Raw genomic sequence first — 21,333 nt, forward strand, 5'->3', positions numbered from 1 at the left:
ACCCACCCCCCCCCACCCCCACCTCAACTCAATCGGCCAACATCACCGGAAGAATTTAAAATCTGTGTATTTGTTCACTTGCTGTGCGTGGGATCTTGCTGTGCACAGCGTGCCTATTGAGTATTCCTAACTCAACAAAGAGAGAAAGGATGTGACTTGGGAGTTGCCCACTAGCTTCTGGGGGAGTGGTCGGTGAATAGATGGGGGAATGCTAATGTTGATGGCCTTCAGAAGGGAAGTGTCAGTGAATACAGAGTGAAAGACAAGGGTGATTTCCCTAGCACTGGTGAATTCAAAACTAAGGGAGATATTTTTAAGGTGAGAGTAGAAAGGTTTTAAAAAGACACGAGGGGCAACTTTGTTTCCACAGAGAGTGGCTCGCACTTGGAATGAATTTCCATACAAAGTGGGGGATGTGGGTACGGTAACAATGTTTAAAAAACGTTTGGATAAATACTTGAACAGCAAAGGTTTGGAGGAATATAGGCCAAACACAGACAGATGGGACTAGTTTGGTTTGGGAACATGGTTGGCGTGGACTGGTTGGACCGAAGGGTCTGTTTCTGTGCTGTAGGAACAGCTTCTTCACAGAGGAAAGCTGCCACGCCCTCAAAGGCAATGGCTGATGTACTTGGCAACTGGGACAGGTGTGACTGGATTTTCAGAAAGAAATGTTGGACCTTTCTGGCACTAACCCAGCCACAAGTTATTTAAACAATGAGGAATGATTTATTCGCCATCGGCTGATGGTGTAAAGAAGGTGGAGGTAAAAATGAATTTACAATTTACATGACGCACCAGGAATATTTTTATGTACTTAAATATTTACACATGTATGAGTTCATCAGTGACCATTTAAATAGGTGTGTACTTGAACATTATGTCCCCTATGAGTGTGTTTGTGTGCACGTGCAATTACATTTGTGTTTATATGTGTACAAATATCGGTGTGTGCTTTCTGAACAGTTTTGTATAAAATCCTTGAATTAACCTGGTTAAAGATTGGGAACGAGGCCAGATCAAAGCTTGCTCTCTCTATGGTTCAGCTGTTCTGTGTTTGATTATCCTTGTCTGTTTACTATTGATGCTGCCTTTGCTGACTGGGTGAGGTGTAGGTATGAGCTCAGACAGGAGTTAACAAACTGGAGAAAGAATTGAAAGATAGACTTGAAGCATGGAGCAGACATGTTAAAACATTGCAAATAAAGCTGTTACCTACATAGAAATTAGTGTAATCTCTGCAAAGATCTGAAGTAGATAATATACAACACATTGCCCTTTCTCCCTCAGACAGTCTGAGGGATGAGCAGGAGTTGTTCTGCCTTCTTTCTACCACCTTCTTTATTGAGTGAAGAAACATCATTGGAGTTCTGAAGAGAGGAGTCACTGGACCTGGAAAGTTTACTCTGATTTCTCTCCATCATGTGCTGCAAGACTTGCTGAGTTTTTCTTTTTCTTTTTCCAGTATTATTGGGGTTGACTGCCCAGCCCAGAGTGAGTGAACCATATCTCTGACCAGCAAAGCACTAGCAGTTACGTAATACCTTTGAGCACCCTCAGGATTTCCAAAGCACTGTGCTGCAAGATATACTTTGTGAAGGGTGGTCATTTGTACTAATGTAGGAAATAGGTGGGAATAGCCTCCACGTGTGCTCAATGTTTCTGTGCTCCAATGTAATGTAAATGTTAAAATGAAATCAGAAATTGCTAAGTAACAATTCAGTAAAGTGTAGTTCTCGATAGCTTTATCTAGAGGCAGAAATGGCACTTAATGAGGTGCAATTATCATCATCAGTGCCTCTGTAACCCTCCGTAATGTGACTTGGGAAATGAGAAGTTGCTGATGACTAACAGCATAACTTTATACAGTCCAGTCTGCAACAACCTGATCAGCACGATGGCTGGGAGAGACTTGATGGGCTGAATGTACTGTGTCTACTCTAGAACATTCCTGACAGTGTGGGGCAGTGGTTAGAAGATGACAAGACGACAACTCGAATTGAATAGCATTTAAAGGGTTAAATCAGAATGATCCCAGGGCTTAAAGGGTTAAATAATACTGAAGTAGCTCATGTCCAAATGCAGCAAGACCTGGACGATATTCAGGCTTGGGCTGATGAATGACAGTAATACTTGTACCACACATGTACCAGGCAATGACCATCTCCAACAAGACAATCCAACCACAGCCACTTGATATTCAATGGTGTCATCATGACTGAATCGCACATTACCAACACCCAGGGGCTTATCAGTGACCAGAAACTCTGCTGGACATTTCGTACAAACACAGTGGCCACAATAACAGGTCAGAGATTAGGAATCCTGCAGCGAGTTACTCATCTTCTCACATCCCATAGCCCATCCAACGCCTACATGGCTCAAAGGAGGAGTGTGAAGGAATATTTCACTTTTGCCTGGATAGGTGCAGCTCCAACTTCACTCAAGAAGCTCGACACCTTCCAGAACAAAGCAGTCCGCTGGATTGACAGCTGAAAAATGTGTTGCTGGAAAAGCGCAGCAGGGTCAGGCAGCATCCAAGGAGCAGGAGAATCGATGTTTCAGACATAAGCCCTTCTTCAGACTTATGCCCGAAATGTCGATTCTCCTGCTCCTTGGATGCTGCCTGACCTGCTGCGCTTTTCCAGCAACACATTTTTCAGCTCTGATCTCCAACATCTGCAGTCCTCACTTTCTCCCCGCTGGATTGACACCACATCTACAAACATTCAACATATCCACCACCTTTAAAATCCCCTCCCTCCATCACGATGTGGACTGGTATCAGTGTATTTCATCAACAAGACGCACTATAGTAACTCAAGGTTCCTTAGACAGCTCCTCCCAAACCTGTGACCCCTACCATGGACTGTAGATACATGGAATATACAACACATTGCTCTCTCTCCCCCAGACAGTCTGAAGGATGAGCAGGAGTCATCCCGCCTTCTTTATGCTTACTGGTGGAGGGATAAATATTGGCAGGATATCAGGGGGACTCCCTTGGTCATCTTCAAAATAATGACATCCAGCTGAAATTTGCAAGTTATGCAAAGTAAGATCCCACAGAGCGATAATGATGAGATCGTCTATTTTAATGATATTGGTTGAGAAATAAGTTTCAGCCCAGAACACCAGGGAGAATGGACTTGGAGTTTGCAAATACTGTTATGAGTTTTTTTTTAAAAACATTGATTTGAAGGTTCCAATGTAATGTCTCATTCAAGAGCTAGCACCTGAGTACTGCAGTGATGTGTCAGTCTAGATACCAGACAGGAACCCACAACATTCTGACTGACAGATATGGCTGATAGACAACAGCATAAGACCAGAAGCAGGCCAATCAGCCCATCACATCTGCTGCCCCATTATTGAGATCATGGCTAATAACATAGAGGACAATTTGACCTAATACCAGGGTTCAAACCCCCTCCCTGTTTTAACTGGAGGAATATCATAGGAGATCTGCAATAGTCAAATGGTGATGAAAAGGAATGTTCATGAGTTTATAATTTCAAAACAGGTACTGACAGGAAGGCAACAAATAATTTTATTTGTATAACACCTTTAACAGGGCAAAAAATGCTCCCAAGCACAATACAGAATTGTTATCAGACAAAAACTGAATTTGAGCACCATAAACAAGTGTCCTCATGCTTGATGAAAGAGATTAGTTTCCATTAGGACCATTGGAAAGCAGGAGTGACACACAGACAGGTCTAGGGAAAAATTCCAGACCTTAGGGATTTGGCAGCTGAAGACTGAATACTGAGAATGTTGAGGAAGCCAGACTTAGCAGAGGGGGGGGAGATCCCTGAGGGCTGCAGGGTGAGAGGAGGTTAGACACAGATGTCGTCTGGCTCTCCTGATTCCCAATAAATCCCGCACTAGAGTCAAAGTACTGGAGTTTCCCTGAATGAATTTCTTGCTGCTCTGCATGGGACAGCCAGTAGGAAAAAGCAGTAGGACTCAGGGATCAGGCAAACTAGCCTAACTAATCTTGTACACTGACTAGTCTTGTACAATGGAATTCTTGTATGAGCAGTGCATTCATTTCCCAGTCTAGTTTTCAGGCATGTCACACTGCCCATTACAAGAGAAATGATTTTATACAGCAGCAGGAAGTGGTCAGTTAGGGAATGGGACTAGAGGGTAGCTATTTAGTCGGATTCCTGGAGGTTTGATCTTTCTGTCTCCAAATTCCCCATTTCCACATTCTCTCCTCACTGGTTATCTAAACCAGCAACCTTGGAAGTGTTTAAACATTTGGAAAGTGGACAAGTTCTCCAACATCTGATTGGGTTAGTCTTAATTGTGATGAGGCGGTGATGGTCTGATGATAATGCAAATAGATAAGCAATCCAGAGTCCCAAGTTAAAGTTCTGGGTGCAGGGGCTCAAAGCACACCATGGAAGAATATAAACATTTGGAATAAAAAGCCACCCTAATGGTGACTGATGTAAAATCCCATTTTTCACTGATGTTGTTTAAGGATGACAGATTTCCTCCCTTACCTGGTCTGGCAGACATGTGACTCCAGACCAAATGCACTATGGTTGACATTTGACTGGGCAGCTCGAGATAGGCAATAATTGCTTACATCCCATAAATGAATGAAAAACCCTCCCTAATACTTCTAATAAACAATGAAGCAAATCAAAGAAAATTTCTTAAAAATCATGATCCTTTTCTCTAATTGTCCCGAACAGTCTTCTCCCATGCAGTGGCGCCAAGAAGATTAGCCCTGGATTACACCGAGCCAATTGGCAATGTCTGGGAAGGGCTGAATCACAGAACCCCTACAGTGTGGAAACAGGCCTTTTGGCCCAACAAGTCCACACCGACCCTCCGAAGAGTAATTCGCCCAGACCCATTCCCTGAACCTATTACTCGACATTTACCCCTGACTAATGCACCTAACCTACACATCCCTGATCACTATGGCCAATCCACCTAACCTGCACATCTTTGGATTGTGGGAGGAAACCACACAGACACAGGGAGAATGTGCAAACTCTACGCAGTCACTCAAAGCTGGAATCGAACCCAGATATCTGGCGCTGTGAGGCAGCAGTGCTAACCACTGAGCCACTGTGCCAACATGGTGGACACGATTGGCATGAATGTGAAATTGACCTTTTGTAAATCTCACAGTTGGTGGCTGTGGAGCGTGTCTGCGAAATCCTTATTTTATTGAGGCATTTATACAACAGGAATTTATTACAGTTACAAAATCAAATATATCTATCTATTCTAGACTAAAAGATTGCAACGGTTAGGAAATTGTCCATTTCATCTGCAATTTCCCACAGGACATTCCCTCATTCCTGCTTGATTCAGGCAGGAGCCAGGATAGAAATATTGTAAATGGAGTCCTGGGGATTAACATGACTTGGGACCAGACTCCAGCTAGTGGAGGAAGAGTCATACTCCCAGTGACTTAGAGCATAACGAGATTCCCCAGTTTGTGGTACGACAGGATGTCTAGGTTACTGGAGATGACCATTCTAGAAGTGTTCCAGTAAGTGAGTGGCCAGTCTGTGGGACAAACTGTCCAGGGATATGCTGGCAGAAGTTCATATTGATTCATTCAAATGTTAGTTCCATGGATTTCTGAAAGGGGATTCCAAGTTATTTGAATGTATGAGGTAAAACATGGGATATGGTCCATGTTTGGGAGGACTTTGAACTTTGAACTTCCAGAATCCTAAGCTTTCCATCACAGAGGACTTCCTCAGCTCCTGACAAGTCTATTAGCAACACACTGACAGAGAGTGACTATTGACTGTGACTAGTCACAGGATGATGCGATTATCAGATGGTGGCTGTAGATAATGAAAGGAGCCCCCAGTCTGTTTTTATCCGAAACCACCCTACCATGAGTGAGACAGAGTTGGAAAGCTAAGATGCCTGAAGAGTTGTGTAAGAATTAATTATTAAGAATTAATTAATAAGAATTAATTCTGAAGAAGGGTCACTGCAAGCGAAACATTAACTCTGCTTTCTCTCCACAGATGCTGCCTGACCTGCTGAGTTTTTCCTGCAATTTCTGATTTTGTTTCTGACTTCCTGCAGCCGCAGTTATTTGGTTTTCTGTTAAGAATGAATTATTTTAGACTCTACTGTGTTATATTACTGTGACATGGGCTGTTGATCTGTTTGGAGCTGGGATTTAGTGCTCAGTTAATACTTAGTTCAAAAATAATGTTCATTCTGTTGTTTTCATTGGAATAGAGGGCCCTGTGTGTTCCAAAACAATTTAGGACTTGTACCTCACAGAACAGTGTCACAGAGTAACCTGCAGCCAGTGAACTACTGGAATAGGAAAGCCAGCAGCCAATTTGGCCACAGTGAGATCCCACCAATTGCACTGAGACAATGAATAGATAACCTTCTTTGTGTTCAGAATTCAGGACACAGCAAGGACTCCTCTGCTCTTCCTCAAAATAGTGGCTGTGGGATCATTTCCATCCCGTGGTAGCAAACAGGGCCTCAGTTTAGCATCTTACCCCAAAACACGGCACCTCTGACAGCGCGGTGCTCCCTTGGTACTGCAAGAGGACAGTCAGCCTGGATGACATGTTGAAACCTCCCTGACACCATTCAACAAAGGTTGGACAGTTTGTCCTTGCATTTTGACCAATATTTATCCCTTTACCCACTTCACTGGGTCACTCAGGTCTGCAGGCTGTCGTGCACAAAATGGCGAGAGCCATTTGACTCAGTTAGAAAAAGCAGAGAGTTTAGTAAGGAATCATTCTGGATCCACCCCGCCCCCCCCCCCCCCCCCCCCCCGCCTCCCCAAACCCCTTGGACATATTAGCATGTTAAATAAAAGCAAACTTTCCCCAGTCTCTGAGATTGGAACAGAATTAAATTCAATTCAATATGGCTGCCGCTTGAACTCAGTCAGTCCTGAGAGCTGGGAAAGGTATCTTGGCTCTGCTCCTCTGTGGGGTGTCCAGCACTCATCAAGTGAAGCTCCCTACTGGAGGATTGGAAGGAAATTCTGAGCAGTGTCTGTCCCTTTCTCTCTGTTTGGAACATAACAGGGTTGAAGAACTAGGGGACGGGGGAGGGGAGAGAGTTGCTGCCAAACAAGGTTAAAACTAATTCCCTGTCTCTGAAGATATAAGGACCTCTTTCAATCAGTATCCTCTCAGCCCAATGCTTCTCATTCTGACAACCTGTCATGTAGTGCTGTCGAGGTTATTAATTCGCGGATGCCCCCCCATTGCTCTCACAGGAGGAATGACTGCAGCAGCTCCAACAAGATGTGAATGAATGAATAGTTCTCCCCCGGCAGGGGTGTTGCTGAAAATAGGTCAATACCACAGGCTGCTGTCAAACTGAAACAAATCACTGACTTGGGCCCAGCACCCCCCTTTTGGGATTAAGTTCACCTAAACAGATTTCTAAATTGAACAAGCAGGACTGCAGAACTTGCATTGATAAAGTAGTGCCTGATCCCACCTCAGAACATCCTAAGGCACATCACAGCCAATGAAGTTAAAAAGCACACAACACCAGGTTATAGAACAACACGTTTATTTGGAAGCACCAATACTTTCAAATAAACTTGTCGGACTATAACCTGGTGTTGTGTGCTTTTTAACTTTGTCCATCTCAGTCCAACACCAACACCTCCAAGTCATGACAGCCAACGAAGTAATTTAAAAACAAAACGTAGTCCCTGCAGTGAGGAAGAAAATGTGGAACCCAATTTACACACCACAAGCTCTGACAAAAGCAACGATAATGTGGTTCTTTACAGATTTGTATTGAAGGATAAATATTAGTCAGGACACCAAGGTGAATTGCCCCGCACCAAACAATGGCCATGTGATCTTTTTCATCCACTTGAAGGGGCTGACGGAGCCTCTGATGTAACATGTGGGCAGCACGGTGGCTCAGTGGTTAGCACTGCTACCTCACAACACCAGGGTCCTAGGTTCGATTCCAGCCTCGGGTGACTGTCTGTGTGGAGTTTTCACATTCTCCCAGTGTCTGCGTGGGTTTCCTCCGGGTGCTCCGGTTTCCCCCCTCAGTCCAAAAATGTGCAGGTCAGGTGAATTGGCCATGCTAAATTGCCCGTAGTGTTAGGTGAAGGGGTAAATGTAGGGGAACGGGTCTGGGTGGGTTGTGCTTCAGCAGGGTCGGTGTGGACTTGTTGGGCCGAAGAGCCTGTTTCCACACTGTAAGTAATCTAATCTCACAGAAAAGAGGGAACTGCTGACAGTACAGTTAGTACTGACCCTCCAACAGTGCGGCACTCCCTCAATACTGACCCTCTGACAGTGCGGCACTCCCTCAGTACTGACCCTCTGACAGTGCGGCACTCCCTCAATACTAACCCTCCGACAGTGCGGCACTCCCACAGCACTGAAGTCATCATGGTATTTGTGATCCAATCTTTGGAGAGGGATTTGAACCTACACCATTCTGACTCAAGATACTCAGGTATTTGGAAAGTGACACAGGTATCCTGTGAACGTCAGAATTGGTTTTTTTTAAAACTGAGATTGAAAAGCTGTCGTCAGTGGAATGGTGAAGATTTAGGGTGTGACATGTAAAGCAGTTTCGACCCATACTGTCTGGGTTTCATGTTTCTTTTCTTTTGCCCATGAGCCTGTCTTGAATAATCCTGCTCTCTCTGTCTCTGTCTCACATTCAGCAGCGAACTGCCATCAACTATTTCTGTGCTCCGAATTGCACATCTACACACACACACACACCTCCTATTGTCACATACCACGGCCTTTGGCCCAGTGTCACACTGTGTCAGGGCCATCGTGGCATGACCAGAGGGTCCGCAGAGCAGGATCCCAATTTCCCTCCAGAAAGGGTGGAGAGGGGAGAGAGGTGCCGGAGAATGGATCAGCAGTGTTCCCCACCTTCCCATGAGGATGGGACTGGCTGGCAGCACCCAAGAGTCAGATGGAGAGTGAGGGCCAGAGTGAAGGTGAGCGGGAGAGATTAACAGAAGAGAGCGTGAGGCAGGCAGACAGCCGGGGCACTTACAGGGTCACTGAAAGGGCAGCTTGACCTGAGAGAAACACAAACAGCTCCATTTCAAAATGGTTTCCAAACAATATTGTAGATGTCCCTTGGGAGTTTGTTTCTGGTTTCTGTGAGCAGGATGGAGGACAGACAGTAATATTCAGTTCACAGGCTGAAGGGCGCAGTCTGTTCGTCCTCCCTCAACCCTGCTCTTTGATAATTCCACAGAAACTATCGAGAACAGCCAAGCACTCTGCCACTCACATTGCAATCCTCAGACCTCAGCTCCCCTGACACACTGTCCCTTCAATTCTAATTCACAACCTGTTCCCCGCCAACATCGCTCCACTGCTTCCACACTGACAAGGGCTCATCCTTGTTTCCCTGGTGAATCTTGTCGCTCCCCTTTTCTACAAAAAGATTTTCCACCGTGGGCTCTGGGACCACACAAAGTTTGGAGCTCTGGGCTCCCAGATTCTCAGACAACAATGGGCTCAGTGGAGCTCTGAGCAAGTTCAAAGATCAGGCTTCCTGCTCTAACAGAACTCAGAATACCTCCTCACAGCATCGCCACATTTCCCCACCCTCCCTCTCTCGGTAACCTCCTGCAGCCTCTAAATCCCTCCCCATCTCTATAACCTCCTTCAGTGCCTAAATCCCCTCCCCTCTCTGTAAACTCCTCCAGGCCCTACAACCCTCTCTCCCTCTGTAACCTCCAACATTACGGCAGTCCCTCAGTACTGACCCTCCGACAGTATGGCACTCCTCAGTACTGACCCTCCGACAGTGCATCACTCCCTCCGTACTGACCCTCTGACAGTGCCGCACTCCCTCAGTACTGACCCTCCGACAGTATGGCACTCCTCAGTACTGACCCTCTGTAACGTCCTCCAGCCCCTACAACCCTCCCTCTAACCTCCTCCAGCCCTTACAGCCCTCTCTCTCTGTAACCTCCTCTAGTCCCTGCGGCCCTCCCTCTTTCTGTACCCTCCTCTAGTCCCTGTGACCCTCCCTCTCTCTGTACCCTCCTCTAGTCCCTGTGACCCTCCCTCTCTCTGTAACCTCCTCTAGTCCCTGCGGCCCTCCCTCTCTCTGTACCCTCCTCTAGTCCCTGTGACCCTCCCTCTCTCTGTACCCTCCTCTAGTCCCTGTGACCCTCCCTCTCTCTGTACCCTCCTCTAGTCCCTGCGGCCCTCCCTCTCTCTGTACCCTCCTCTAGTCCCTGCGGCCCTCCCTCTCTCTATGCCCTCCTCTAGTCCCTGTGACCCTCCCTCTCTCTGTAACCTCCTCTAGTCCCTGTGGCCCTCCCTCTCTCTGTACCCTCCTCTAGTCCCTGCGACCCTCCCTCTCTCTGTACCCTCCTCTAGTCCCTGTGACCCTCCCTCTCTCTGTACCCTCCTCTAGTCCCTGCGACCCTCCCTCTCTCTGTACCCTCCTCTAGTCCCTGTGACCCTCCCTCTCTCTGTAACCTCCTCCAGTCCCTGCAACCCTCCCTCTAACCTCCTCCAGTCCCTACGACCCTCCCTCTCTCTGTAACCTCCTCCAGTCCCTACGACCCTCCCTCTCTCTGTAACCTCCTCCAGTCCCTACAACTCTCCCTTTCTCTCTAATCCCCTCCAGTCCCTACAGCCCTCCCTCTCTGTGAAACCTCTATCTCAACGCCTCATCCCACAGTTGCTAGCATGCAGCAGCAGTCACTATGCAGAATGTCCAAACATCTGATTGAGGGAGGCTCTTAGTCAAAGTGACTCAGTGCCTGCACCGGTGACCCCACCCATGACAACTACCCAAATGAGGAGCTGTCAGCCTCTGATTGGCTATCAGCTCTCTAGTAGGAAGGAGTCAGCAGCAGGTTTAGATGAGCCAAGGCTGGAAACAGCAGTTGCTGGTATGGTAGGTGAGGGTCTACTGATTGTCTGATCACTGAAAACCTTGCTGTTTGTACAGAAATCCAACTGCCTCACCTGTACCTACCTGAAGAAGCAATATCACTTTATCTGAATTGTCCTGGGCAAAGATATATCAAAGCTTAAGAAGCCTGTGGAACTCTTATCAGTAATCTCTGTATAGAAACCTTAAAATGTATGTATCCAACCTTTAAACAAATGTGCTTTAAACAGCAATAAAGATAGGCAAATGCTGAGATTCAGTGGGGTGTGCCTGCAAAGGGAAACAGTCTTTATCAGAATGAGATAGTGACAAGGTTTAGATTCCCTCCAGTGTGGAAACAGGCCCTTCGGCCCAACAAGTCCACACTGACCCTCCGAAGAGTAACCCAACCAGACCCATTTCCCTCTGACTAATATGGGACAATTTAGCTTGGCTAATTCACTAGAGGAAACCCACACATACACGGGGAGAATGTGCAAACTCCACACAGACAGCCATCCGAGGCTAGAATTGAACCTTGGACCCTGGCGCTGTGAGGCAGCAGTGCTAGCCACTGAGCCACCGTGCCACCGTGCCGCCCCAACTACAATCTCAGGATTAGGGCTGGGTCCTCCACTTGGACAAAGACCTCCCTCATGTTACATGTTCATGCCCCACTAAGTGGGCTATCTGCCTCTTTATCTGTGTTTGGTTATTTAATACAGCAGGTATTTATTTAACACTGAATACACATACCAATTTTCCTGGTGGTATTTACTAATTTAAACAATCCAACTATTCATTAAGTTTGACAGGGTCAGCTTTAACGATGCCCTGAAATTGGAGTGCAAGGAAATCTTTATATTTGGGATGTCCGAAAGCATTTCACATCCAAAGATGTTATTGAAGTTCTTAAAGTGGAAGATGCTGCAAATAAGCAGATTCATTTTTACTCTAGTGATTGGGGAGGAGTCGAGCTGAAACCTGTGAAGTGCTCCAGCTTCCTTTGATCATCCCGATCCCTTTGGGTCACTGTCACTGACATCACTCAGTCTCTGCACAGTCTGGTTTGGCTTCACGCTGTGTAAAACCTGCAGTGACCAGGCCAGCAGTGAGCGAGAGTGCAGAGTCAGGCCAGGGTCTGGGGAGTGTGGGATATAGGTGGATTAGTGTTACTTCTGCAATTCCATTTTACAAAGGAGGTGAACTCACACCAGTGGGTAATTGTTTTAGTCAAGAGCTGAGTCAACAAGAATGGAAACGATGTAGAGGAAATGTAGAATTGTTTTTGTATTAGCTAAAATTGTATGTCAGAATGAAATGTGCCAATGAACAATAGTAGGTATGGTGGGCAAATAGATAAGATGTTGTGAGAGGATGAAGTTAAGCAAGATACGCCTGTACAAACAGTAGGTATAAACATCTGCTTCCCACTTTTATGAAAACACAGGAACAAACCCCAATTAAAAGGGTCATAGGGATCAGAACGGCCTCGGGAAAGGCACAGATGAAGGGGGTAGATAATGATGAAGAAGGGATATGCCTAACAATGACCTATAACAGGGTAAGGTCAAACAGCCTTGTGAGACCAGAAATAAGCATTTTATCACAGACAAGGCCGGATAAGGCAAGAGGCAAACAGGGGTAATGGAGGCCGGTCTTAGGGAAGTGGATGATGTAAGCAGGGGAGGGAGCAATGTAAAACAATGGACATTAAATCATATAAATATTATGTATGAATTGAACCTAGTGTGTGTATGTCTTCTGCCTCTTAGACACGGGACATCACACCCACTTGCAAGTGTAAAATAAATGACACTATTGATTCAGATCTTGTCTCGGACTGAAATTATTGAAGTGTGTGAGCTTTGTTTCTCACAATTGGGGGCTGTCCGGGATTTTCTAGGAAGGTGAAACCATCCTGGTGACATCACTCAAAAGGGAGAGAGGGAAGAGTCTGAACCAAAATTCCTGGCCTCACCCACAAACTGCTGAGTCATCTTCTGTACTACGTGGAGCTTTTGGCTTATTTCAATGCGGCACATTTCCATGAGCAAACCTGACCATCACCAATCCCAATCCTTTATACAGAGAAAGGGAGGACTGCAGATGATGAAATGTCAGAGTCGAACAGGGTGATGCTGGAAAAGCACAGCAGGTCAGGCGGTATCCAAGAAGCTGCACAATCAATGTTCGGGCATAAGCCCTTCATCAGGATTGTCCTGAAGGGCTTATGCCTGAAACGTCGATTCTCCCGCTCCTCGGCTGCTGCCTGACCTGCTGTGCTTTTCCAGCACTGCACTCCCGACCCTGTAAACTTTGGCTCATTCAAAGCTCAGCTGCCTATATCCACCATCGCTGACCTACATTCGGTCTTGTTCTGACAACAGCTACATTTTACAATTTTCAACATGGTTATCAATGATCTCCTCCAGCCCCCTTATCCTCTGAGATAGCTGCACTCTATAACCCCAAATGTCATTGCTTTACGATATTGGCAACTGTGTATTCAGCAGCCAAGGGTCTAGCCCAGTCTAACTCTCAACAACTCTCTTTTGCCCTTGAAGAGGGTTCTTTAAAACCTACCTCGAGTCTAAACTAAGCTTCCCATCCCTAATTCTAATATCTCCTTGTGTGACACGACATCTAATCCTGGTCTGATATTGTTACAGGAAAGTACTATATAAATGCAAGTTGCTGTTTTTTTTCCATAGCTTTGAGAATAACAAGACGTGGATATCCTTAGCTCATTGCATTGATTACATAGTCGTGTGGTGAGCTGGGAGGAGATACTGGGTGAACAGCAGCCTCCTTACTGAGGCCCCCACACAATGACAGGTCGCTGAGGTGAAAAACTGATGGTCTCATCTATTCAGCAAGAGGGGTGGCAAGGGAGGGGGTTGATACTTTCAGTTTTATGTTGGATAAAAGGTTTCTGGGTGTCTCAGTGTCACCTCCCCTCCCGTACAGTGTGAACTATCGCTGAACTCTCAGAGACGTTGTCTTTTGGATTGCGTGTTAACCCAAGGTGCCATTTTGCCCTCACAGGTCGGTGTAAGAGATACCGCAGCACTGCTTCAAAGAAGAGCAGGGGAGTTAACTCTGGTGTCTTTGGGGATCAATACTTAACCTCCAATCAACCCCACTAATGAAGATTATCTCGTCATGAATCACATTGCTGTTTGTGGGAGCTTGCTGCGTACAAATTGGCTGTCACTTTTTGTACATTATAATAGTGACTGCACTTCAAAACTAATTCACTGACTGCAAAGCACCTTAAGATGTTCTTTGGACCTAAAGAAATACATGTTTTCTTCGAATTTATTTCTGGTCCCTCTGCTATTGGAAAGATATTGTTAAACTTGAAAAGGTGCAGCAGAACTTTACAAGGATATTGCCGGGACCAGAGGGTTTGAGCTGCAGGGAGAAGTTGAATAGGCTGGGGCTGTTTTCCCTGGAGCCTCAGAGGCTGAAGGGTGATCTGATACAAGTTTTTAAAATCACGAGGGGCATGGATAGGGTGAATAGCCAGGGTCTTTTTCCCAGGATAGGTAAGACCAAAACGAGAGGGCATAGGTTTAAGGTGAGAGGGGAGAAATTTTAAAATGGATCTTTTTTTATGCGGAGGATGGGGAGAGTATGGAAAGAGCTGCCAGAGGAAGTGATAAAGGCTGGTACAATTACAGCATTTAAAAGGCATCTGGATAGATATATGAATAGGAAAGGTTTAGAGGGATATGGGCCAAGTGCTGACAAATGGGACTAGATTAGTTTAGGATATCTGGTCGGCATTGACAACTTGGACGAAGGGTCTGTTTCTGTGATGTGCAAGTCTATGATTCTAAATGTTCTCTCATTTTAGTTCTCCAGCAACCATAACTATTGTCTTTTTTGTGGGGTATGACTGTAAACAATGCACAAAAGAAGCTGATTTGGGTTGCTGGAGGTCAGTCATAGACTATGGTAGTTCAGAGCAGCAGCTGCCTCCCACCTTGTGCAGTTGATCCAGGATGGATTAGCTGAGCTTTTGGCGAGCCAGCAACTCCTATGAATGAATGAATGAGGAACAGGCTCCTCTATGAGCTCCCTAGCTCTGTAAAGTGAACTGTTCTGTCACTAAATTTCCGCTGCAGAATGCCCGGGTGGAGGTCTCACTTGACCACTCCCTCAGCCAAGGGTACAGTACAGATCTTCTCTCCACAGCTGCTGAGATTCACCAACAATTTCTGCTTTTTGTCTCAGATCCCCAGCATTCACACTTCTTTGTTTTATCCACCTGTTCCTGTAGCCCCCTTCAGAATTGTACCTGATGTTTTACATTGATTTCAGGAGAACATTTGAGAAGAGGTAATCACAGCCCCCTGGAGTAAATTTCATCTCGCCATCCCACCAGTAACCCACAGCCTCCTCTCTGTCACCAGTGGATTATTCTTCTGCTTGTAATTCACAGTGCTTCCCAAGTTTAGTGCCATTATATACTTTGAAATGGTGCCCCTTGTGCTCAAGCCTGGCTCATGATTATAGATTGAGAAAGGCAGTGGTTCACACCATCCCCAGGGGAACCCCACTAGAAACCAACCAAGTCTGACAAACAACCATTCACCATGCCTCTGCTTCCTGTCACTCTGATAACATTATACTTGACAGCGCCTTCAGCTTTGCTGACGAGGCTGTTCTGTGGTGGTTTCTGAAATATCTTGTGAGAGTCCACGTACCTCACGTCAAACATGCCATTTCGTCAACTCTTCCTGCAACCTTATCAAAAGACTCCAGTGAGTTTGATCAATGTGATCTACATTTAACAAATGCATGTTGATTTTTTTTCCATTGTGAGCCCACACTCACCCACATGACAGTCCATTGGACCTCAAACCATCATCTTTGAAAGCTTCCACACCAGATTCAACTAATTCACAGTGACTCAGTGGTTAGCACTGCTGCCTTACAGCGCCAAGGACCCGGGTTTGATTCCAGTCTCAGGCGACTGTCTGTGTGGAGTTTGCACATTCTCCCCGTGACTATGTGGGTTTCCTCCGAGTGCTCCAGTTTTCTCCCACAGTCCAAAGATGTGCAGGTCAGGTGAATTGGCCGTGCTAAATTGCCCATAGTGTTAGGTGCATTAGTCAGAGGGAAATGGGACTGGCTGGGTTACTCTTTGGGGGGGGGGGGGGGTCGGTGTGGACTGGTTGGGCCGAAGGGCCTGTTTCCACACTGTAGGGGAATCTAATCTAATCTAAACTCTGTTGTGGCATGTCAGGAATTGTTGCACCCATATCAGAGGACAGCACACAACAGATTCTAACATCCGTGCTTGTAGGACAGCACTTCCTACCCATTTAGTAATGCACTGTCAACCTTGAATTTGGTGCAGGCACATACAGACATGCACTCATTATAGACACATTGCACATGTATATTCTATAGAGATACACACAGAACATATACAATGCCATCATCAAATCCTATTGATTTGACAAGGTAGGTAAACAGCAAACAAAGTTAGGTTTAATTTTAAGTGCAGTGTACGAGAGCTGAACAAAGCAATGAGGAGTTGGGACCTGCCCCTGCTTTACCTGTAGTTGTGAGGACAGTGGCAGCGAAGAAGAGGGAAGAGGTGAAGTCCCAGTTCCACTTGCCAGTGCTGTTGTTTAACACAGACACCCCGTAATTGTTGGCTTCTAGGACCTGGTCCAGGAAATGCTCCAGGCTGTCCGGGGTCAGACATGGGTTATCCTGCAGAAACTGGTCCTTCAGCTCCCTCAGTTCCCGCCGGAGGCGGTCCTCGTAAGGCAACTCAACTGAGGAGAAGATCAGGGCACCGAAGCTCAGGTACAGCAGGTAGGCGAGAGCCAGCAGAGCAAAGTAACAGCTGGACTTGTTGCTGTGCATCAAGCGGAGGCAACGGTTAGAACTGCCTAGAGCTTGGAACATCTCCCCGGCTGACAACTAGAAACACAGGGCAGGAACTGAGCGGCTGGCTTTGTGGTAGCACAGAGCTAGGCTGGCCTACAGTCCCCACTGTTACTCTAGGGTGGTATGTACACCCAATGTTACCGTAGGCTAGGCTACAGTCCCCAATGTTATTGTAACAGGTGTACAACCCAATGTTACCCCAGGCTGGGATACAGTCCCCTATGTTAGTCTAGGCTGTGATACAGTCCCCAATTACCCCAGGCTGTGATACAGTCCCCTATGTTACCCCAGGCTGGGATACAGTCCCTGATATTACCCCAGGCTGGGATACAGTCCCCAATTATCCCAGGCTGGGATACAGTCCTCAATTACCCCAGGCTGGGATACAGTCCTCAATTACCCCAGGCTGGGATACAGTCCTCTATGTTACCCCAGGCTGGGATACAGTCCTCTATGTTACCCCAGGCTGGGATACAGTCCCCAATTACCCCAGGCTGGGATACAGTCCCCTATGTTAGTCTAGGCTGGGATACAGTCCCCAATTACCCCAGGCTGGGATTCAGTCCCCTATGTTAGTCTAGGCTGGGATACAGTCCCCAATTACCCCAGGCTGGGATACAGTCCCCGATATTACCCCAGGCTGGGATACAGTCCCCTATGTTAGTCTAGGCTGGGATACAGTCCCCAATTACCCCAGGCTGGGATGCAGTCCCCAATTATCCCAGGCTGGGATGCAGTCCCCAATTACCCCAGGCTGGGATACAGTCCCCAATTATCCCAGGCTGGGATGCAGTCCCCAATTACCCCAGGCTGGGATACAGTCCCCAATTATCCCAGGCTGGGATGCAGTCCCCAATTACCCCAGGCTGGGATACAGTCCCCAATTACCCCAGGCTGGGATGCAGTCCCCAATTACCCCAGGCTGGGATACAGTCCCCAATTACCCCAGGCTGGGATGCAGTCCCCAATTACCCCAGGCTGGGATACAGTCCCCAATTACCCCAGGCTGGGATACAGTCCCCAATTACCCCAGGCTGGGATGCAGTCCCCAATTACCCCAGGCTGGGAGAGTTCCCGAAGTCATTCAGTGTGCTCTGTAGAGTTGTCGCTGTCGCTGTGAGTGTTCACCGGAGTGGCGGTGTAGTTCTCTGAGAAGCCGGTGTTAATGACAGTCCGTTCTCTGGAAGTCTCTGGGCTCCCCTGTTTGTTTTCTGGAGTTGGGGGCTGTATTGTCCGGAGTGGCCGGTTTCACTGCACTCTGTTCTCCGGAGCTATCGCTTGCTGACTCTGGCCTATAATAAAAGTCAGCTTGTTCCTTCCGCATCAGAGAGCAGGCAGAGGCGAGGATGTGGCAGCAGCTCCTGACGTCTTCAGGTAAGTAGAAACCACGAGTCTGTCAAAGCCAATAAACTGGAAAGACACCAGCCACTGCAGCCTCCCCCCCCCTTCATGGCATCTGTGACCCAGCCGCCGGCGCTGAGAGGGCTCTGTCTGAACAGTCAGGGAATTGGTGTCCCCTGGCTGGCTCCAGGTTGGGATTCTCAGTCAGGTTTACTCGCTGTGCTACTGCTCTTTAGGGAGTAGGCTGAAATGGTTAAAAATACACACACTCACTCACTCACACATTCTCTTACTCACTCACACACACACACATTCTCTCTCTGTCACTCACACACACACACATTCTCTTACTCACTCACACACACTGTCACTCACACACACATTCTCTCTCTCTGTCACTCACACACACACACATTCTCTTACTCACTCACACACACTGTCACTCACACACACTCTCTCACACACACATTCTCTTACTCACACACACTCTTGTCACTCACACACACACATTCTCTCTTACTCACACACACTCTCTCTGTCACTCACGCACTCTGTCACTCACACACACTCTGTCACTCACACACACTCCCTCTGTCACTCACACACACTCTCTCTCTGTCACTCACGCACTCTCTCTGTCACTCACACACACTCTGTCACTCACACACACTCCCTCTGTCACTCACACACACTCTCTCTCTGTCACTCACACATACCTCTCTCACACACATTCTCTCTTACTCACACCCACTCTCTGACATACACACCTCTCTCACACACACCTCTCGCTCACACACTCTCTGACACACACACTCTGTCACTCACACACACACATTCTGTCTTACTCACACACACTCTGTCACCCACACACTCTCTCTCTGTCACTCACACGCACTCTCTTTCTCTGTCACTCAAACACACTTCTCTCTCTCACACACACATTCTCTCTTACACACACATCTCTCTCTCTTACTCTCTATGACACACACAGACATCTCTCTCTCTTACTCTCTATGACACACACAGACATCTCTCTCTCTTACTCTCTATGACACACACAGACATCTCTCTTACTCTCTATGACACACACAGACATCTCTCTCTCTTACTCTCTATGACACACACAGACATCTCTCTCTCTTACTCTCACACACACATACCTTATGATCCTGACAGCACACTTTCACAAAAAAGCACCCCCTCTGTTTCTCATTCGAGGTTTGAGCCACACATGGAGTAAACATTAACCTACTTTGGTTTGTCTTTAGTGCTGCTCTGGGCAGCACGGAGTTGAAAGTAATGGTCACAATGCAGTTGTTGCTGCTTCTGATTCAGGCTCTGGCTGAGTGCTGTGTGACTTGACACTGCTCTGTATAGACCAGCACACCAGTCATCTCAGGAGGCCACATTGCATCTCGTCTGGACATGTATCTGGACTCATGCTCCTGCATGCTTTCTGCACACCCTCTCATGACTTCCTTATTCATTGGCGGGAGGAGGGTGTCACTGGCTGGACCAGTATTTATCGTCCATCCCTGGATGGTAGTGAGCTGGCTTCTGAAACTGCTGCAGTCAGGCAAGAGACCAGTCAGCCTGACCTCGGTGGTGGGCAAGTTGTTGGAGGGAATCCTGAGGGACAGGATGTACATGTATTTGGAAAGGCAAGGACTGATTGGGGATAGTCAACATGGCTTTGTGTGTGGGAAATCATGTCTCACAAACTTGATTGGGTTTTTTGAAGAAGTACCAAAGAGGATTGATGAGGGCAGAGTGGTAGATGTGATCTATATGGACTTCAGTAAGGCGTTCGACAAGGTTTCCCATGAGAGACTGATTTGCAAGGTTAGATCTCACGGAATATAGGGAAAACTAGCCATTTGGATACAGAACTGGCTCAGAGGTAGAAGACAGAGGGTGGTGGTGGAGGGTTGTTTTTCAGACTGGAGGTCTGTGACCAGTGGAGTGCCACAAGGATCGGTGCTGGGCCCTCTACTTTTTGTCATTTATATAAATTAATTGGATGTGAGCATAAGAGGTACAGTTAGTAAGTTTGCAGATGACACCAAAATTGGAGGTGTAGTGGACAGCGAAGAGGGTTACCTCAGATTACAACAGGATCTGGACCAGATGGGCCAATGGGCTGAGAAGTGGCAGATGGAGTTTAATTCACATAAATGTGAGGTGCTGCATTTTGGGAAAGCAAATCTTAGCAGGACTCATACACTTAATGGTAAAGTCCTTTGCAGTGTTGCTGAACAAAGAGACCTTGGAGTGCAGGTTCATAGCTCCTTGAAAGTGGAGTTGCAGGTAGATAGGATAGTGAAGGCAGCATTTGGTATGCTTTCCTTTATTGATCAAAGTAATGAGTACAGGAATTGGGAGGTCATGTTGCGGCTGTACAGGACATTGGTTAGGTCACTGTTGGAATATTGCGTGCAATTCTGGTCTCCTTCCTATCGGAAAGATGTTGTGAAACTTGAAAGGGTTCAGAAAAGATTTACAAGGATGTTGCCAAGGTTGGAGGATTTGAGCTACAGGGAGAGGCTGAACAGGCTGGGGCTGTTTTCCCTGGAGCGTCGGAGGCTGAGGGGTGACCTTATAGAGGTTTACAAAATTATGAGGGGTATGGATAGGGTAAATAAGCAAAGTCTTTTCCCTGTGGTCGGGAGTCCAGAACTAGAGGGCATAGGTTTTAGGGTGAGAGGGGAAAGATATAAAAGAGACCTACGGGGCAACTTTTTCACGCAGAAGGTGGTACGTGTATGGAATGAGCTGCCAGAGGAAGTGGTAGAAGTTGGTACAATTATAACATTTAGGAGGCATTTGGATGGGTATATGAATAGGAAGGGTTTGGAGGGATATGGGCCGGGTGCTGGTGGGTGGGACTAGATTGGGTTGGGATATCTGGTTGGTAATGACGAGTTGGACCGAAGGGTCTGTTTCCGTGCTGTACATCTGTATGTTCTATGATTCAGTCCATGTGCTGTAGGGAGACCCACAGTGCTGTTTAAAAGGGCAGTTCAGGATGCTGGCCTGGTGGCACTGAAGGAACAGTGATATATTTCCAAATCAGTATGTCGAATGGCTTGGTGAGGGACTGGTGGTATTCCCATACTCTTGCCTTTCTAGATGGAAGCGGTTGTGGGTTTGGAAAGTGCTGTCTAAGGATCCTTGGTGAATTTCTGCAGCGTATCTTGTAGATGGTACACA

General features: G+C 46.9%; 1 protein-coding gene across 1 annotated transcript in view; it reads right to left on the reverse strand.

The window, feature by feature from the left end:
- The window catches only part of LOC140464307 (potassium channel subfamily K member 1-like), a 33,186-nt gene extending 14,665 nt beyond the window's left edge, over window positions 1–18,521 (reverse strand). Inside the window, exon 1 of the mRNA XM_072559232.1 lies at window positions 16,443–18,521. Coding sequence (XP_072415333.1) covers window positions 16,443–16,800 — 358 coding nt within the window. The 5' untranslated portion in view covers window positions 16,801–18,521. The remainder of the gene's footprint in view (window positions 1–16,442) is intronic.
- Window positions 18,522–21,333: the final 2,812 nt, after the last annotated feature.

The sequence above is a fragment of the Chiloscyllium punctatum genome, chromosome 3, assembly GCF_047496795.1.
Source record: "Chiloscyllium punctatum isolate Juve2018m chromosome 3, sChiPun1.3, whole genome shotgun sequence".
NCBI lineage: Eukaryota > Metazoa > Chordata > Chondrichthyes > Orectolobiformes > Hemiscylliidae > Chiloscyllium > Chiloscyllium punctatum.